We start from the raw sequence: 21702 nt of genomic DNA on the forward strand, positions 1-21702 counted from the left end.
AGAAGCAAATAAAACTATACAGTCAAACTAAATATCCAGCAGATACAACAAGTAGTCAGAAGGGCAAAGATGGATAGCTGTTCAGTGGCTGATGAAATTGTTTGCATAATTTAAAAAATCAACTTGGAATTAATGAATACTTTCAATGAAAGCATTCTAGGGTTTTTAAACATATATAAAAGAAATCGGTAATCTATAAAACAGTTGAATGGGTAACATGCATTGATCAGTACACAGTGACCAATAATATTTATTGAATTCAAACTATTTACTGTTGTAAACATTTAACAAAAAAGCATTGAGATCTAAATACAGTCTTTGACAATTCGAACAAAATAAGTGGTATGTTTAAAAAATAAAGCTGATGAGCAATAGATCCATTCTATATATTTTCTTTCAACAGTTCCAGCAAAGAGAAATAGCAGTTATTTTAAAAAAGTATACAGCAAAGATTGTTCCTATTGTAATGGTAAACTCTGGAAACTGTAAATACAAATAAAGTCATTGAACAGTCAAACGGTCATATTCCTAATTCAGGAAGAAGTAACAGTAAGAGCAGTCTGCAATCCAGTTATACTCAATTGTCAACAGAGAATGCTTTCTTTCATAGTTCTGTTTCCAAGAGACAGCAAAACTTTGGCAATTGAATGTATTGAAAATATATTTTCCAAGTTCAAGATAAAGTCATAGCATTGTGTGAAAGGTGATCTGTACACCAAGGCTCAGAGGTTGGTAAAGATTCCATATGTGGAAAAAGTGCAAATATCCTGCACAGATAGCTTACAAAGCTGCTGGCGCAGTTACTCACCAGCAGAATCTTGAGTTTTGTTTGCATAGTTCACACATCACTGGAATGTGGGAAGGTGTGCTATTTTTTGGCAAGAGCAAAGGAGACATTATACTGATGTGAATTACCATGTTGGGCATGCTGAATCCATGCAGAACACTGCGGCGAAGGCTGCTACCTGACATCATTAGTTTTTGTATACTGGTTTTGTTTTTGCTGAAGCAGCTCTGTTATAGCCAGAAGCTTTTTCAGTACGTGCTAGACAAGGAAAAACAGTATGAAAATAATTAGTAAATAAATGAAAGCTTGATCAAATCTCAGGGATGGGAACCTGGATTTGAAAAAAGCCATATAAATGCAAAGGAATAAATAAAATATTATTACCATTCTACTCAAAAACATAAAATTGTAAGTATGTATCATTCAGCCCTTGACTAGGTCATATTATTTTGGTTGAAATAGAAGAGAATTTTTGTACACTAAACAGAAACTCGTTTGCGTTTGGCATTTCATACCTACTTAGGCCAGAACACTCTCTAGAATAGAACACCTTACGGAAGAAAGATTTATCATTATAAATGACACATCTTAAGCCCTATAGGAGCACATGAGGGCAGTCAGGTTACAGCCTAATAATTCTCGAATAAGATTTTTTTTTAATACTTAAAGCAAGTCAGTGTGGCAAGAAGGCATTGTACATGCCAAGGGCATATAAGGGGGTCCATGGCACATATTCTGCATAAGTTTCTCAAGTGACTGGAACCTAAATGATCCATGCTGTTATCTAAACTCGAAAAACCTTGAGAATTTTAGAATCTCAGATTGAGAACTCAGAATCACCACTCTCAATGTGTTAATCTCTTCTATAAGGTCCTTGCCAAATGGTTGGCCACTGTGGTGACGGTTCTTAGAAACTGCCATTTTTGATAAGCTCTTCTAAGGCCACACTAAACAATCTCTGGATCTGGAGCTTAAAATATTTACCAATCTTCCTGAATAATTCTCGTGTGTTTGACAGTTTGAAAAGTACTTGGCCAGGCACCATGTGTATGACAGAAGAGACAGAAAAAGCCACATCACTACTGACATCAGTAGCTCACTTACCATTTTCATACATGCCACTGAAGTGCATGAACACCACTTTTCAGTAGAGTTCACATTAACTTAAAAGCAAGATTTGACATTTTGCAGTATGAAAAATATGTAATCTTAGTCTGGGCTCATTATTCCTGTTTGCTGAGATCTTTGTGGATTATGATTTAGATTCTCAAAAACAATATAATAAGACTAATTCAGCTATTTATCACCTCCCAAAGAATCCTATGTTGACATTCTGCTTAAGTGTGAGGAACATCATTGTTAAAAAAGGTTGGCAAAAACCTACCTGCTGTGCACCACGCTCATTACTGAGCGTTCGCAGTTCATCTGAATGGGCCACACAAATCTCATGCAATGCTGCTAAATCACGGGAAAGGTCAGTTCTAGAATGCTCTGTAGTGTCCGGAAGTTCAGGTACATTCTTTAAGGGAATCATAAAACTGCATTTAGAAATACAACTCTTTATAATCTCTTCTGAAAAGATCCTAACTGGTACAGCAGATAAAATTTAACACATAATATTCTCTTAAAATGTTCTTAAAATTCAACTTGATGGATTTTGTGACCTCAGTATTCACACAAAACCAAGTTTCATTTTCTTCAACCACACGGCAGAATACTGTGCAATATTATTTTTTTAAACTGGAACGTAAATAATGCAAGCATTAACTGCCAATCTGGATTAATGCAACCTAAACTTAAAATTCCTCCACTCCTTCAGACTGAGTTTCATTATTAAACTACTATAGTTTGTCCAAATTGATCAGCATATATAAATAAGAGCTACATTACAAAAGCATTGATGAGAACCTTTCAGGCCTATAATTATCTGTGGACTCTGCCCAAAACACTTGCTAATGTGTAGAAATGTGTTAATTATGGTATCTTTAGATAAGGTTCATAAAGTAAATTAGTGCCAATACAGTACTACCAACTTGTTATAGTAACTAAGTATTGATTTTATTTTGAGCACTGGAATAAAATTTAACGCGAGTTTAGATTACCAGTGGTTTTAAACAAATCTATTCCTCTCCCTAATGGTGACAATATTTGCTATACACTCCTAAAAACTGCAAACACTCAGTTTTCTATGGTCTAAAAAAAATAATTAGAATATAATTCATTTTTTTTCAGTGAATGAAGGCTTCTAGAGATGGGATGCTTCTAGAGATGCGATGAAAGACAACCACATTTGCCTTTAAAGAGTTTACAACCTAGTAGAGAAGACACAGACTAGATGTAAACTGATCACAGAGTTATATATATCAAAGGATATGCAGGATACTTAGGAAGCAGAACAAAACGTATTATTTAGTTCAGGTTTAGGGCTCAGCAAAGCCTGCCTGAAGGAGACGTTTGAAGTGAGTCTTATTTGACTTATATAGGTGTAAAGCAATGGAAGAGTATGAGGAGACTGGAAGAGTATTATAATATTGGAATTCTAAGCAATCTGAAAGGCTAGATTGTGTGGCATAACTAGGAAAGTGATAGAGAAAGCTGGACTGTAGACATGTGATTATGGAAAGTAAATGGAATCCTAATCTTGAATCTACACCTAGAAATGTGTCTGGAGATAAACTAGCTAGCCTTAAATATTGGACAGTTTCATACAGCTCCTTAAACATCCCTATAGTAAAAAAAAAAAAAAAATTTCATCATGGACCAACTATATTTTTTTGGCAATCGGAAATATTTATATGCTTCAAAACTTCCCAGGAGTTCACATATAGGAACATGATGGCCATTTAGCATCTGCTCCTTTATTTCTCAATTTCATTATCAATATGGACCAACACTATAAATTTCTTATACCTGAAGCTGCAAACTAGGGGCCCACAGGCTGTCCTGACTGGTTTGACTGTACAGTGGTGTGGTGGTTGTTTACTTGTGCTTTTAAGTGAATCTGACTGTATTAAAGCAGAACATTCTCCTACCCTAGCATTCCCTAGTGCCATACACCTGGCTAAATTCACATCTCTTTTCTGGTTTCTATATATATGAACTGAATTGCTAATAAATTTATTTAGTTTTTAATTGATGCAGTATCTGAAAATCTATAACAAGAAAATTTAACTTTACTAAGAAATCCAGGGTCTTAAAAATTATTTTTAAAATCCCATTCTTAATTTTATAATCACAACTTATTTATAAATGCCTAAGTAAGGCATATGTAGTCCCACTGAATGAAGTTTAACACCAAATCCATGTATTTTATTCTTAGAAAAGCCACAGGAACATACATTCTCCAGTCCATTTACTTATTAAACTGGCCAGAACTATGGGTTATCCATCTTGTTTCAAATTCCACACAGTAGCAGCAAAGTTAAAGTAGCTAAAGCAGCAACAGAATGTCATAGTGGTGAGGTGGGACAAACTAAAAATTGACACAGGCAGTTCAAAAGCCACAGTCCTCTATTCTTGGTGTAAATCATTCAGTGTAAGAATAAATTGTTATAATTATATCAAATGAAGTAATTTGTTTAAGAAGGTAGACAAAAATATGCAGCTTTTTTGTTTTGTTTTGTTTTAAGCTCTGGATAGAAAAGCTTTCTAAAGGTTGTTGCTTCAATGAGTTATACTCAGCTATATTAAGTATAGATGTCAAAGTACTTGAAAAATTATATGCATACCCCAAGTTCATCTAAAAACATGATCATACGATGTTTGTTACTTTTGATGAATGGATTGACACCTTCCATGTAAGGCTCCTAAAAATATAAAAATAAAAAGCTTACTATATATGCATCAGAAACATTATCTGGTCCATAACAAAAACCATACATGTAGCAAAAATTCTTATAAATCAAATTATCAGTAGCAGCACATTATTCATAAGAATTGACGTAATTATACAATAACCATATTTTTCCTTCTAATATAAGCAAGCAGCTATTCTGAGGAATAGGAGTATGGAGTACTTTAATAAACAAACAAATTCTGGATGAAAAAAAGCACACATAGCCTAGCAAACACAATTTCTTACATGTAGGTCATTCAAAAATAATTAGTGAGAAACTGTCAATATTTGCCAAGTACCCAGAGGTTATTAGAACCTAGCAGAGGATATAGGGAATTAAAATATAGTGTGGTAGGGACTGCAATAAAAAATTGGTACTCATAACCTGCCTCAGGGTTCAGATGAATTCAAAAGCTGAGTCATACTATAAACTGCTTCATTCTAAAATCTTAAACCGATTCGAAAATATGCTATGTTGTAAAACGGGGAAGGGTTAGTATTAATACACACTCTCTTAAAATCAGTAAGATGAGATAAGGACCTCAATAGACGATTCCAAAGAAACAGACATGAAAAGTCATACAGTTCTAAGAGTAATGAAATAATGATACAAAAAGTAACATGCTTATCAGATTGTCAAAAATAAAAAAGTAATACTAGTTGAGTTTTGGAAAGGCTGTGGGGAGCAAAATGTCTTCTTACTTAGTACTTTTACTCCAAAGTTCATTTAAAGAAATAACTGGACAAGTTTGAAAGGAAGTACATATAAGGATACTTGTTATCTGTTAATATTAACAAAAGCAGATGACATAGTATTATCCGTACCAGAACATTAACAGTCATTATCTTTAGATAGTGGGATCACATATGGGTGTTTTAAAAACTCATCCGAATTTTAATATTTACAGAGAATGTTTATTATGCAATACATAATAAAATTGATTGGGGTGCATTTAGAAATATGCTCATTGATTTTTATATTTAAAAGTGAAAGAATCTGATTATACTGGAAATTATACTGAAAAAATACCTTTCTATACTACTAGCGAAAATGGTGGTCTTTAAAATTCCACTATTAAAAAGTAAAATCTAAAAGCATCTAAAAATATGAACATATCAACAAAATCATAAATTATCTTTATGAAATATCCACTGTTGAAAATTTACTTATGCCATATTTCATGGTTTTATCGTGTCAAAGTTTCATTCATAAATGACATTTTAAAGTATCAAAATGTTTTTACCTTAGCTCCAAATTCCACAAGATTTGCTAAGTTCTGCACAGACTTAGCCACTAATATCAGTGTTCTTGCAGCAATAGGAGATGGGGAATCTATAAGAGAATTGGGCACAGCTAATGACACCAACTCCAAAGGTACTTCCAAGTAAACCATTATAAATTTAGCATTTTAATATTTCTTTACTGTTAAAAATATTAATATTCTTCCATTCAGAACTCAATGTTTTTTGGAAAAAGTATGACCTGTATAATTCAAAAGAGCTTGATTTAAAGGGGGAAAAACTGAATATACTTATCAGTGCTTTTAGTTTGTGAAAAGGGTACTACAGGGTATTTCAAAATACTTCAAAGCTTTATCTTATTGCTAAAAAGACTTGTTATTCCACATACCCTACAGGACAATTCACAAAGCTAATTTCAACCCATCCAAGGTTAGCAATTTGCAATATGAGCAATTCCTTGCTTCCAGCCTCCACTGACTCAAATAATTCACTTTAAAGCTCAATAACAAAGTCTGGAATCTCTGCTTTATTTTGAGGAGAAAAACATGCAATTTATTAATTTTTAAAAAATATTTTAAAGGTTAATCAGGAAGCACTGCCCTATATAGATAATAGGATGTAAATGAAAAATATTTGTCTCTATTAATTTTAAGCTCTGAAACATAATTATTTAACAGTAAAAACCTATAGATAGTCTATCTGGCTGCCTGATTTTAGACTGTATTCTTTTTATCTGAAGTTGCTAAACTATAAATAATATTGCCTAGTGGTTCAGAGTCTAACATTCAGATAAATAAATCTCTCCAAAAGAATTCTAAACCCTTAATTCTTAGTAGACCCATAGATTTAACCATTTTAGTAGCAATTGGAGATAACTACAGAGATATGATGGCTATAAAGGTAAGATACTCCAAAAAATTTAAAAAAATTTTGAGCTTCAAATTATCAAGACAAAAATACTTCAGATTCCTTCTGCTAATGATGGCTCATGATTACATTTGTAGTCACAAATATCATTCTTATCCTTTATTTGAAAAGTCTACAACATCTGAAAGTCAATCCATAATGGGCATTTGGGTAATAAGCAAAACTGAATCTGGTTTGTTGGAGTTTAAATGCCAATTAACATTATATAGGTGGTGACAAGAAATCTCTACTGGGAAATCTCAAAGGGCTACTTTCTTTATAAGTATTCACAGAGTACTATTGCAACTGCAGCTATAATTTTAAAATCCAACTTGCAATGGTAGTGACAGGGTCTAGCATGGGTTAAAAGCACACAGGAAGCTCTTTTTCCCAACTTGAAAAAGCCTATGTTGCAGGCTGGAAAAAACCATCATCATAAGAGTCTGAGACATAGGTAGGGATGGGAAAAAAATGATTTGTGTCTAATCATGCCATCTCAGGCTTCAAATATTAGATGGAAAGAAAGGTTAAGAAACAAAATGGAAAGAAAAGGTAAAGTACCAAAAGGAAGAAGAAAGGGGTGCTTTGGAATGTTTTATACCAAGTCTTATAATTGGATAAAAAAAAAAAAGATTTAAAAGGAAAAATGAGTAACCTTACTAAAGAGTATGAAACTTTTTTTAATTTCAAAATTTATCAAAAGCTGATTACCTGAGATGATATTAAACATCCGTGGGTTCAGGATGGCAGGACAGATAAGTCGAAGAAAAACAAAACCACTGAATGGGAGGGAAATTTTGTTTTTTTAGAAAACTACAATATGTGTTACATTAAAATAATATATATATACAAAAATGTTAGTAGAACCATGAACTTTGAACTAATGTAGGGAAGACCAAATATGCAACTTTATGAAAATAATAAGCTAAAGTACCTTACTTTAAGAACATATATTTGCTGCTTAAACATTATTCACTTTTCTCAAATTTAGATTTTTAGATTTACTTTGGGAAGATTTAAGTTGTATCTGTAACATTTACTGTTTTGGCTACTATTTACTTATTCCAAGCTAGTAGTGCATTTTATACTTACTTTGAGGAAGGTGTGTCCTTAGGAACACTAAGAATTTCTGAAATACTGTAGGAGTACAAATAAACCCTTTTAATAGACACATAGTCCTGTAAGGTCCTAAAACTAACATTCTCTAACTTCTTTTCTTTAAACAGAACAGCTCAGTAAAGTCTGTTATAAATGAAGTTGGTTATACTGATTTTGTTGAGTTACATAAAAATTAATCCACTGTACTAGGGAAAAAGTGACTTCTTGATAAATGAAAATGTATACAAACAATGTTGAAAAGCTTTTAAGGCAATGAAGAAAAGGACATCAAGCTTTCTAAAGTTAAAAAAAAAGTTCTCAAATTACAAAATATTAATAGCAAAACCAAAAATTAGTATAAAAACACATGGCTTAATAACAGTTGTCATATATGATTTTACCTGCTAATCTTACTCTGGGAACAAAGTACAAAGTAAAACTACAAGTGTATATAGCTATTCCTAGTCTGCTCCCTTCTTCGGTTACTGGTAGAGTTTATGTTTTTGTGTAGATAATATTTCTCTAATTTCCTCTTAAGAGGAATCCACACTAATAATTGACCTCGCACCTGCCCTTGTAAAGACAAGCATTATTTCCAAGTTGATAAAATTCCTTTTAGAGATTAAAATAATTGACACAGTCTCTGTTCTCTATCAGAGTGAATAACCCAACTTCTCAGCATTTACCTCCCAATGATGTTGCTTGCTAATTTTGGGGAGTCTTAGAAAAATTAATGTGTTGCTTCTCAGATAGCATTTATTCTTAATATACAATTATTAAGTCTTTAGATTTCTTTATAGCAGGTAATTTATGAAGAATCTTGCACAAATTTTGCTTGAAAACATTTTGATATCTTTGTCTTTGGATCTGAAATATAGCCTAGCAACACCGAACCATAAAAGAATTTCAGTGTGCAAATCCACTTTCTGGGAACTTTTAGAGGTGATTTTAAATTTAAGAGGGATACTAGGTATCTACACATATATTTAAAAGCTTAACTAGGGATAGAAATCACCACCTTGGCCATAAATGCCCCTTAGAAGACCCTGTAGTATCAGATAATCCACATAGCAGAATTTCCAGCTATTTGCTTAACAAATATACTTGTTTGAAACTTACAAAAGTTTTCATTTACATCACACACAACTGTGCTGCAACATTATATGCTTGTAATACGTGTCTATTCCTCTCAATCACTACTAAAGCCAAGAAATACAGAATCTACAATTCTTAAACATTTATGTCATATCATTACTAACCAAGAGAGATTTTATCTGTAAAAAGAGTAGAAGGCTCTTTACAAGATTTAGGTTGGGGGCAGGATTAACACACATTTTCAAAACTAATTATATGATATTGGTGCCTTCAGTAGTTGCCCAATTTTTTTTTTAATAGTGTATAACATGATGGGCAGCATATATTCTATATGATAAATTTTATTATTAGACCCCTGAATTCTCTGATGCTTTTGCACTAATTTCCTCCTGTCTTGAATGGGTTGGGGTGTGCTTAACAAAAGCATACAGGAGTGTTAAGGATATTAGATGGGGTCTTAGATGTTTTGCCTTTAGTTCTGCCTTAGCCACTAACTTTCTGTATAACCTTAAGCAAACAATTTAATCTCTACAGATCTGCTTCCTCATTGGAAAAGTTACGGAAATGACAACAAAGTCCTATATAAGCTACAAAATGCTATGACTTGACAAAGCAATTCCTCCTAATTACTGCACAATGAACACACTGTAACAGCTTCAAAACTAAGTAGACTCTGGTTGGACATTAGCCCTGAGTCACAAACTGTTAACAAACCAATTAATTAATATCTAAATTGTACAATTATTGCTTTTCGTTCTCAGCACAAATCAACCAGTCTTTCTCTCCTCCCATCAGTGAATGTTGAGGTTTTTAGAAAATGCAAAAAGGTAGCTTGCTAGCTAAGTATCTCATAGTAACTTCAAAACAAAAACACAAAGTAAGTTAAAGTTTAGGAGCTATCTGAATTCAGAAAATATTCAACAGGACTCTGACATAAAAGTCAAAGAAAAAAGGTCTTGAAATTGTATACTGTATACTGTTAGTCTCCACATTTTCACAATTATCCATTTGACTCTCAGTGCAGGCTATATGATTTAACAAAACAGTAAGTCTTACCTAACAACTCTTGTTCTCATGGTGGTATTTGTAGGCCACTTGTACTGAACAGATTTCTGTAAACACCCATAAATATACCTCAGTGTCCTGCCAAAATAACACAACCATCTTAATACAGAAAGCACTTGAAAATACTGATCTCACTGCAGCCTAAAGCTTAATTTACGAAATCCATGACATTTTTAAATGCAACTGGCCATTTTCCCAAAAGAAGTTCTCTGTTACAAGTAGTGATATTTAGCAAAGGATAAGGAAAACTTTAAAGTCTGCATCATCAATTCATTTAACCAGTTCTTTACATTTACTTTGGAAGAAATCCTACCATTTTTAGATTACTTCTGTATTAAAGAAAAGTATGAAAAAGTACTGGAATGCAGATATAGAGGAACTAATGAGTACAGGTTCCAGGGAGACAGATTTTAATGTAAGTTAACTTCTACCTGAATAAGCGAGCTAACACCGGAAGCCGCTAAGCAGACACCGAGTAATTATCTCGTGTACATTTTGAGCAAGATGTTCAACTACATACTGGAGAGATACGTGTCTTTTATGACCTCCTCAAACCTGAGATAAGCTTCTGTTCTTTCCCCAAGTTACTATATAAACCAGACATACTGGCCTGTATTTGTTTTACTTTAATGCAAATATTTCACTTTGGTTTCTTCAAGTCACTCTGTTTCCTTAAACACAATTCATCGTGTAAAGATTAAAAACCCTAACTTCTTCAGAGTATAATAACATCAGGACAGTGGAAAAGCTTACACATGTTTTAGAAATACAAATTTTTTAAAATGCAAATATACAATTTCTTGTCAAATTAAAATTTCACCACTTACGGTGGAAGTATTTCTGAAGCCATGAATATTTTCTCCACAAGCTCTGAAAGTATGTTCAATAGGTGTGCTAAATTAGTGTTCACATCTTCATTTTTTTCTAACTTTGATGGACTTAACTAAGAGAAGGAATAAATCAATATAAATGCATCTTGGCAATGATAAATGCAAATGAATCAAGGTAATCAAGCAGTTTTTTTCAAGGTTCTCTATTTTTCCATTTTTCAAACTGTATTAGTCTTTTGGTGGTGGTGTGGGGCTAACTAGGGTTTGCTCTGTGGAACTCCTAATGGACTTGTTACCATTAATTCCCATCTACGCAACTGAAGAGCAATGATTATTCAACAGTTTTCAGTTGCTTTGGGTTAAATACCATTAATGAAGTTTTCTTTTATTCATTTACCACATTTTACCACAGATTTTTACAGGCACATAAAACTGTATTAGACTTTATTTTAAATATAATATTCCCAACCAGAAGACAAAAAAATCCCAGCTTCAGTGGCCACATGCACAAATATACCAGAAGTATTTAATTGGAAAGAAAGATCACCGTATATTATTATAAAACCTATCTTAAATCTATTTATTTGAGGAAAAAAGCTGATTAAAATAGAAAGGTTTTTCTGAATGAGATAAGACTTCTAAATGACTAATAAAATACCAAATGCCTCAGAGGCAGCATCATGAACCCTTCTAAAAACTTTCCAGTAACTTCTAAAATCTAAGAATTCTTATCTAGAATTAATGGAGAGCATTTATCTATAGGAATCTAAATTCCCTAGCCTGGATTTAACGTCCAGAGACTTTCTGCAGACTTGCTGCATTTCTGTATCCTTTACACTTATTAGACCAACTATGGTGTTAACCCCAGGTTTCCAACACTAAATTATCCATTTCTTCCTCTTAAGTTAATTAGTAAAAATTGACAACTTGGTGCAGAATTAACATTTTGAGTGTTCCCAGTATACATTATCAAAAGCAGTTCCTTTATTTTGTATCAGACATAAAAGATATATTTAATATCCTCCTTCTATAGTTGCTCTGCCTTCAAAATAAAATGATGGAATAGCCATATACATGAGATTCTACTCCTTTTCTTAATGGTTTGTTATGAGTTTACACTGAAGCCTCAATAATCTAAAAGGATGTTTTTATTTGCTTTTGAGGGGGTTATCTTGTACCTCTGACCCTCCCACCACCACCCCCACTTCAAAAAAACCTTTGAGGAGAAACCTAGATGTTATTAGCAAGTGTCACATAGAACTTACACAACAGAAATCTCTAACAATAACTTCAATTTATGTTTGCACACTTTCTGAAAGTAGCATACACTTTTATCATTAGTACAGCAGGAGTACTTTCATGTATTTCTGGTGCAATTCGAGGTTTTTAATCTCCAAATAAAGTACATCTTTTTGAAAAGTCTGTTTTGCATAACATTTTTCTAAACGTATTACAAAAGGTATAACTGTTCTGATGAACAGTTTCAGACAGCTAATATATTTGCCTTGAAGTGCAGTTAGCTATAAAGCATTACCTATTAAAATATGCTCTTTGCTGCAATACTCACCTCGCAAGACTGCTTGCTTTCCATTATCTTTAAGATACAGTCTTTCAAAGCGTGATGAACAAATTGTGTAGCAGTGGCTTTCATATACTGCTCCATCAAGGTACTCGCAAGTGTTGTAGCTCGAAATAGGGTAGTGGCTTCATCTACATAAATATATATATATTAAAAAATTATCTGTAAAGGATTGTACTAATGTGAATCAAATTGGAAAATAAATGAATTCATTTTTTCCTCAAATAATTATAGCTCTTTATGTTTATTTGCATGTAGCATTAAATATTGATTATAATGACATCCTATATTCCTATAAACTTAACTCTTCAAAAGACTTTCTATTCCTTCACTTCATTAGATCATAAACAGGAGAAAGAATTAACACTGCCATATTATATGAACAAAGGTTCTGGATGGTTATATGACTTATCTAAGACTAAACAGCCAAATAGTGACAAAACTAGGACCAGAATCCACCTTTGCTGTCCACTGAGCCCACGCTTTAAAAAATCTGAGTTAATTTACAAACAAGAATGTCACTTAAAACCCCCGTATAAATTAACTTATTTGCCTAAAATATGGCTATTCATGACTTTTAATAAAATCCTAAAAAAAACACAAATATTGCCAGAAAAGACAATCTCAGTGTAAAATATGTACCACCACTTTATCTTTCCTGACAAATCTATATATTTTTATATTTTCTATGATCAGGAGGAAATAGTTTTAGATTTTACAGTTTATTTGGGGAACCTAGAAGCAAGTACTGTTATTGAGTCAAAGGGCTGGTTTGAAATGGGTTACGCTGACATATTTATAAGCTGTTACAAACTACTGTGGGACCAGCTAAATTGCCTGGAAACTACCTACCTATAGAAGGCAGAAATAAAATGCAGCTAACACCCAACTTCTGTGCAATGAATTTATAAGCAAAAAACAAACAAGAGAACATGGTAAGCATACCAAACTATTCTTAATAACCAAGCAGTATGAGCTATTGATCTGGACACGGAAGTCACTTTCTTACGGCTTCTAATTTGCCATGACAGAAAGTTGTATTAGAGATAATACCCCCCCCATATTAGCCAGCCTAAGAATCAGACATGACATTCCAACTGTAATTTTTAATGAATGAAAAACTAAGTAACTTTGTAAAATGATTTAACTATTTAATATGTTCTAAGATAGAGTACATATATACTTGATATATAAAATCTAATCATTAACCAGTTTTTAAAAGTATCACATAACACATCCATACCGTACCTTCCATGCTTATTTCTCTGTCATTTAGTGTACATAACAACAACGATTCAAGCCTTTCATGAAGAAAAATCCTCAGTAGGATGCTAGCCAATAGTGTTCGGTCCTGTCCACATACGTGTGATAAAGCATAGACTACGTGAAGCTCCTTTTGCAGTATAAGCTAAAAATGACATCAAGAAAGATTGTTGAAAGTACACAGCATTAAGCATTCTCAGTAACATTAACAGGAAATACGTTCTTCTGTATGTATACATTTAGGAATATGTTCTACTGAATAAATTTATTAAAAACAATGAGTTTGTAACCTACATATTTATAGTCTCTTCAAAGCAATGTCATACTGTTGCAAGGCTTTTCAACCTTCTCTGCCTGTCACTGTGCCACTGAACTATGAAATTACTATATTTAACTCAATGGGTATGGTGGGAAGCAGCACATAGCACAGGGAGATCAGCTCGGTGCTTTGTGACCACCTAGAGGGGTGGGATAGGGAGGATGGGAGGGAGGGAGACGCAAGAGGGAGGAGATATGGGGATATATGTGTGCGTGTGGCTGATTCACTTTGTTGTACGGTAGAGACTAACACAGCATTGTGGAGCAATTATACTCCAGTAGGGATGCTGGGGGGAAAAAAAGTTAATTATTTTTCTTAATGCCGTTAAAAATAATTGGACTGGTAAGTAACTTTAATACCTCTTTAAATTCGCTGTACTCTTCTTCTGGCATGATTTTTTCCATAGAATATCGTGCTCGGACGCGCAAGGATCCTGGCTCAATACCTTTCAATGGTATATGGGAGCTGAGCAAAAACCATTCATCTGTGGCATGCCCTTTCTGCAGCCGGCTCAACTGGCAGCGCATAAATACTGTGACAGAAAAATATCAAATGATTACTGTCTAAAAAGATGACACTGTAATTAGTCACACAAATTTTCCTAATGTTCTATCTTATCTATAGTGTTAAATGCTTTTTATTAAAGGATTTTTCAGTAAGATCATAAATTTAATACTAAATGCTTACTTCATTCATTTACTGAATGCCTACTATGTGCCAGACTCTCTGATAGGCAGGGATGTAGCATACAGACATGATAAAGATACAGTCTCTGACTTGCATGGAGGTAACAGTCTAGCCAAGGAGGCAAGAAATCAATTATGATACCCCATGCTAAGCGCTGTAAAGTGGTGTATGCTAATGAAGTACAGAGAAATAATGTCTAATTCATTCTGTGGAGGTTAAACATCCATTCCAAACAGGTACCCCCTTAAGCTGACTTGTAACAGGATCTGGAAGTGTAGCTAAGTAGAAACAGAAAAGAAGAGTGTGTGTGCAGTCTGAACAGAAGGTATGGTGGATGGTTTTAAAAATCCATGGACAATTTAAGAGCTATAAGAAAGCTGGTGTAGCTGGAGAGAAGGATATACAAAAGATTCCACAGTGAAAGTAAGAGTGGGGAGGAGTGGATCAGGAAAGAGCCTTTCTTCTGTATCATTGCTAGGGGGTTAGATTTTTATCTTAAAAATAATGGGGGACCACTAAAAATGTTAAGCATTTTAATAGTAGTACAGAAATTACAGAATAAATATATTTATAGTGAAAAATTCAGGCTTTGATTCTGTTAACACATATCACTTTTTTTTCCCCCTAAGCCTGATTTTTAAGAAGGTATTTCAGGATTAACCTAATTCACTCTGGTGTGAATTGCTAAATCCCATTGCCACCTGTTTCAGAAACATACTGGGAAAAGTTGTGCTGCTGAGAACCAGTACTGACTACCAGAAGTGAGCAGTGTAATCTAGTTTAAAGAAAAAAATTTAGCAGAGTGCTTTTTTTCATTTACATGCAAAGTATAGGAAAGTAGGAGAAACTTAAAAAGTAGGAAGAAGGGATAAGGAAGCACCACAGAAAGATGACCACTGTTACTGTTTTCTTTTTCCTCCTATACGTTGTGGAGGGAGGGTGAGCAGATCCTACTTTAATCCTAAGGGCTTAAGTTTACAGTATATACAATTTAGCCTTTTTGGTCTTTTTCTTTTTTAGATACAGCAATCAATACTTGTAGAAGTATAAAAAGAAGCTATCTCAAGTTACACTGCTTACACACCTTTTTAATTTCCATTTTAGACTATACTTCATTATGAATTTCCAAAGTATATAAAACATGCTTTTTCACTTTAGAAATTTCTGTGTCAACTTACAGATATCAGGATCTTTGCTTTTCTTCGTTTTATTGCTAAGAGTTATTTCAAATCTGTTGATGTCAGGAGGAAGATCACTAAAGCAGCAAGGAGAAAAAGAATTAAGAAAATGTCCTGGCATAAAACTATCTAATTCCTTTATTAGTATTGAATAAACCCCCTATTTCTGCTGCTAACCCAGCTGAAAGTGCTAGATTTAAAAGTAGATTCAAAACATGTTTTATTATTTGGTACACAGGAATACAGACAAGCAAATTACACTTTCCCTACTGTCTAACTTTAACTTCCTGGAGTAAATCCTGGAAACCCTTGTAAACATTTTGTCTGTGTATGTTAGTAAATGTTTTTGGATTCATCAGTAATGGTAATTCATATTAATAACTGGGTGAAAAACCAAGGACATAGCACTTTACTAGTAAAAGTGAACAAATACAATAGAATAAAAAAAAGTGTGTATTATTAAAATGCCTGAGCTTGGCACCGTGTTCTAATTGATTTAGATACAGAGTTAAAAAAAAAAAAATTAAAAAAAGGAAAGAAAATGCATTACAGCAAAAGAAAATCATCTAATGTAATGATAAAATAAGACTTACTCAAAGACAAACTCTTCTGACCATACAGGGTTTTGCCCTTCCCTTGCATGAGTTTTTGCTACCTGGACACTATTCAGGTAGATGTTACAATATGGATTAGTAAAATGTTTTACTGGGAGTTTATGGGCTTCTTCAATATGTAAAACAAGACTGCTGACCTAAAGAAAACACAGAAATCGTTACCCCAGATTTCAAGAATTATGCATTAGGTTTCAAAGGCAATTATTATAAAAACCCAAAATAGTGACTTATTTTCCCCTTTTTTCAGAAAACATGACCTTCAGTTATATTTTCCCTTTTAATAAATTCTTCCCACTTAAAAAAAATACAATTGTATTTTACAAGTTATTCCTCCAATTACATTCCTGCAAAAATAATGAAATACACCTTTTCTGCTATAAAACAATGGTTCAGAGAAAATGAAGTTGAGAAGAGGATTCTTTTTTTTTTTTTTTGAGGATTCTTTATTAATTTAAGTAAATAACTCTTACCACCCAAATCAAAATCTAACATGCTATATAATGCTCATCTGGAAGATTTTCTTTCTATACAGAGTTCCACAGCTAGAAAATATTTTTAAAATATTGATTCTACCTTCTCATTTTACAGAAAAGGATACAGATCCAAAGAAGTGAAGTTATTCCCTCTTGCCACGTACTACTTGTGTGGCCTTGCACAAGTCAGTTTCTATGAGCCCCAGCTTCCTCAGATATAAAATTAGGATAAAGTCTACACTGCAAGTTGTTGTGAACATTAGAAATGATATGTATAAAAGCACAAGCAGAGTACCTGGCACATAAAAAGGGCTCAAGACATTGTTAGCTATTATATCATTATGATTATATACTATTATACCTACAAATAATAATTTCATGCCTGAAATTTCTCACAAGATACAATCTACAAAAATTGAATCTGATTTTCCATAGCTTTCAAAATGTTAAAACATGCTTTGAGAACACAGTGATTATGCATATAATTAAATGTCCCTGGGGAAAGTATCAGACTTCTGGTTACAGGGAATAAAACTTTCAGTCATCTAAATAATAACCATTTATCCACTTCCAATAGAACAGTATGTTAAATTCACCAAGCTTATTGGAAATTCCCATAAGTAAAACAAGAGTCACTTTAGTAAATACTGTACAAAAAAGAAACTTTCCTCAAAACTCCAAGAATATTAAATTTACCTAACTTTTTCCAATTATCTGGGGATAACTAAAAGAAAAAAGCAAAGAAATGGAGGATATAAAGTTGAGTTTACATACATAGAACGAAAGAGAAAGCCTAGCTTAACTCTCCATAAATGAACATGCAGGCATGTGAAGGTTTCAAATAAGACAGGATACTACCCATAAGTTATGTAATAGGTTTCAAAAGCAATTACTATAAAATGAAAAACCCTAAAGTTTACCAGGATTAGTACTTTCAGTCAGATGATTTTTTCAGTAAGTACCTTTCTGACACAGGCCAAAATAATTTTTTGAAGAAGAAAAATAATAATAATAGGGCCGAACAGAATAGTTTCTGTTGTTGTTGGCTTGGTATTGTTACTTTAAGTGGAAGAAAAAAAGTCCTTGATATGTAGTCAAAAGATGGCATTATGGGCTAAGTATCCAGCAAGTATATAAAGAATATTCTCTTTCATAAAGAAGTAACTATTTCTCCTGCTGCTGAAGCAAGTGGGAGCATGGCTTTAAAATGCCTGACAAGATTCACCTCTCAAGAATTCTAAAGTGTTTGAAATGTTGCCCAAAATAGGTCATAGAGAAATAAAAATAAAGAGCAAACTGATAAAGCAAAATACAATCACAAATTTGTGACAATCACAAATCAAAGAAAATCAAGTTTCACCTGACGCAGGCGTTTATTAGCTGTCCCTGGACTACTTTTCCGTAGATTGCAAAATGCCTGCAGACCTTTCATCCAGTCCTACAAAAAATAACAGCATTTCAAAGAAATATAGTATACAATAGTTTATGCAGTTTCCAATCAACAGTTTGGGTTTTTTCCCCAAATTCAATAGTTCCTTCCTTCTCTAGACTGCCATTTCTAAACTCAGAGTATCCTGTGCTTTAAATACATCGGTGCTCCAACAAAATAAAACAGTGACCAAAACAATTATAATTCTGTAAAATATTGATTGTATTATCGTAGCATCTCTATATTAATCTTAAGTACCAATGAGTGATAATTTATTAGTCAGAAAATAAATTTACATATATTTAAGCAGTTAAACTTGAGGGACCCTAAAGCAGAACTGAACTTGATACATTTTGTGAAAGGAAGGCTGACTGCAAAACCAGCTGATAATGTGATGACTGATTTGATGACAAACATTCTAATCTTTACCTTAGACCATGATATAGGTAGAAATGTATAAGGGGGTCTGGGTGATTTATAAGCCTTTTAAATATAACATATTTAAAACAATATTTCAGCCTAATATTAAGTTGCAGCTATATTCTAAAATGTTTAATGATCTAGTACTCTGGAGAAAGGAGAGAACAATTTTAGGTTTACCAAAAATAAATCTAAATATTTTATTTGGCATACATGTTTCTAGAAAGCTCTGTACTACTGTTTCACTCAATTAGGTCTTTAGTTTGTTGGCTATTTCAATGAATCTGAACTCTGTCAGTGTTTAGAGAACGTCTTTTAATGGAGCAAACTTAAGACTAAATCAATTACCGTAGCTTTCAGAAAGAGAAGACAATAACCAGAGATACCACAGGCCACCAAAGTAATAAAAAACTGGGACGATCAGTGGTATTTTTGAACTTTAAGGGATATATGGAAACAGAATATGGAAAGAGTATAGATAAATCCAATAAGATAATGTTATATTTATGTGAGGCATGCAAAACACATTGAAATGTCATCCAGGTATGTAAGTTAAACACATCTTTAGAAAGAACATGATAAAATAACTGGAAGATAGGATACTCAAGTTTAAGTTTCTTTTCTAACTCAATATCTAACATTAAAAAAAAAAGTCAAACAGCAAAATACTATGAGCCCTATTTTTGCAAATTAGGGCTACATACCCACAAAACAAGGTTTTATGTGTATTATAATAATGAGTATTCAATTGAGATATTTTTCCATGATGGAAAAATGATATTCAATTATAAGCCATAAAACACAATGGCTCATTCATCAAATTTATTCTACACCCTAAGATATTTTCATAATTTACGAGTCAGGGGCCCATGCCAGGATCCAGAGTTTTAGGAGCATTTGCCTCATATCCAGGGTTGGCAAATTATCTTCTTTTTTTTCAACAAAGTCACTTTCTTTCACCTCTAAACTACCTTCGGGTTCCTTCCATAGAGTATAAGCAGAAGAAATATAGCCATATTTCTACAAAATACCTTTAAACACCCCAGAAATATTATGGTTCAAAGAAATCAAAGTACTTTTAAAAGGAGATTTTTAAAAAAAGTTTCTTCACAGCATTACTTAAAACTTAATAAAAGTTTTAATAAGGGCATTGCACATGGATCAATGGCTAGTGCTGAAAGTAAACATTATATCTAGACTTAGAGAAAAACAGAAAATTCCTCAAAATTTTTTCCTTGTGATGACTGAATTTCTATTTTTAGACACAGTTCAACCAGTGAATAACAACAATGCTTATTAGCAAAACTAACTGGCTTACCTTTTTGACTGTACTTAGAATATAACCTTTTTGCAGAGGATTTTCAATGAACATTCTCAGTTGGACTCAACATCATAGCCCATTTAAAGGTCAATTTAAAATGGAGTTTTCCTAATAACCCTACACTGTTTTTCTGCATTTCTTTCAAAAAAAATTTTTTTACACATGAAAGCTTCTCATTCCTTAAAATAAAACATAATTAGATTTCAGGCATCCTTTTTATCACATTATCTTAAAATGCAACAGCTTTCTATTCCAGTTAAAAAAGAAAACAAGAGCTGAATAAAGTTGACAGTAGTTGAAAAACCAGTTAACTTACCTCTGCTTGTTCTGGAGTTTCTCCTGCAAAGTAGAAGATGTAATGTTCTTCACTAAAGTGCTGAACTACTATCTGAAAACAGTTTGGCCTTTAAAATACAAACAAAGTTATTAGGAAGTTTAACATACCAACTTTACACTAACTTAAGAAAAAAAATCACAATACAATTATGTAATTTATATAAACTTAACAAAATTCTTAATTTAGAGAAATAATAATCCATTGTACTAGATTACTAAAAAGAAAATGTCAGCTGCATATATTTTAGAAAGCTTTTTGTCTGCACTATTGAAATTTTATCAAACTATCGAAGTTTAAAAATATTTCACAGTACTGTGTAGATTAATTTTAAAAGGCATTAGAAATAGAAAAGTTACAATAAAATTGAAGCAGGAGTGCTAGAATTGCATATAGCTAATTTAAAGACTTTAAAGCAAATAAAATATTACTAAACTCAGTGCTTCAGGATGATATATAATATACATTTATATGTACTGGGAAAAGACTAGACATGTTCTTTAGGCCTAAAATGTTCTTAATGGTTATCTCTCAGTAGATTGTGGGTGATTTTAATGTTCTTCTTTATAATTTTACCTATTTTCAAATTTTTTTTTACAACTGGCTGTTTTTCCTCATTCCATTTTAATGGAAACATCAGCTTATTCTGAGGATCAAATGACCTAACAGTGGTGTGCAATAAATATTAGTTCTTATCTTCCTATAGTATGCAGTGTGGTATAATTCATTTGACATGTAAGTACAATATTAGATAGTAGCTTATATCTTTTTTGAAGATGTGCTGCCTTTCCAACTAGATTTGAAAATGTTTATAAAATGTTTAATAAGGGCCTTCAAGTTTTTGAAATTCAATAAATATTATTTCTATTTCTTGCTTTAACCAAAGAGTATATCTTACACTTCAGTGTTAGAAGGTCATAGCAAAGTATCCAGAGTACAAGCTTAACATTTATTAAAGATAAAACCATCTCTTCAATGCTTTGAGAATACCATAAAACAATGGAATATGTCAACTGAAAACTTCTGATTCTGAAAGTGGTTTGTACCAGACTAACCCTCCTGGCAGGATAAAATATAAACCAAACAAAACACAACTGTTTGCAGTCACTGGAGAACAAGCAGCTCAGACTGAAGGAACCAAGATCATAGTGAGGTGAGACTGACATTCTCCACAGCTTTTCTTTTCAAGGTGTTTGCCAATTCCTAAACCGTGTAGGGCAGGACTCT

General features: G+C 32.8%; 1 protein-coding gene across 2 annotated transcripts in view; it reads right to left on the reverse strand.

Annotated features, from left to right (window-relative positions):
* Positions 1 to 7: 7 nt before the first annotated feature.
* The window catches only part of RASA1 (RAS p21 protein activator 1), a 108768-nt gene continuing 87073 nt past the window's right edge, over positions 8 to 21702 (reverse strand). For both annotated transcript variants that reach the window (XM_060009187.2, XM_060009186.2), the window contains exons 12-25: positions 20458 to 20545; positions 18332 to 18409; positions 16478 to 16635; positions 15885 to 15961; positions 14379 to 14551; positions 13686 to 13845; positions 12426 to 12568; positions 10856 to 10971; positions 10020 to 10106; positions 7482 to 7549; positions 5867 to 5955; positions 4516 to 4593; positions 2172 to 2306; positions 8 to 1045 (exon numbers count right to left, since the gene is read on the reverse strand). In XM_060009187.2, the coding sequence (XP_059865170.1) occupies positions 962 to 1045; positions 2172 to 2306; positions 4516 to 4593; positions 5867 to 5955; positions 7482 to 7549; positions 10020 to 10106; positions 10856 to 10971; positions 12426 to 12568; positions 13686 to 13845; positions 14379 to 14551; positions 15885 to 15961; positions 16478 to 16635; positions 18332 to 18409; positions 20458 to 20545 (1534 nt within the window). In that variant the 3' untranslated portion in view covers positions 8 to 961. The remainder of the gene's footprint in view (positions 1046 to 2171; positions 2307 to 4515; positions 4594 to 5866; positions 5956 to 7481; positions 7550 to 10019; positions 10107 to 10855; positions 10972 to 12425; positions 12569 to 13685; positions 13846 to 14378; positions 14552 to 15884; positions 15962 to 16477; positions 16636 to 18331; positions 18410 to 20457; positions 20546 to 21702) is intronic.

Source organism: Delphinus delphis, chromosome 3 (assembly GCF_949987515.2).
Source record: "Delphinus delphis chromosome 3, mDelDel1.2, whole genome shotgun sequence".
Classification (NCBI taxonomy): domain Eukaryota; kingdom Metazoa; phylum Chordata; class Mammalia; order Artiodactyla; family Delphinidae; genus Delphinus; species Delphinus delphis.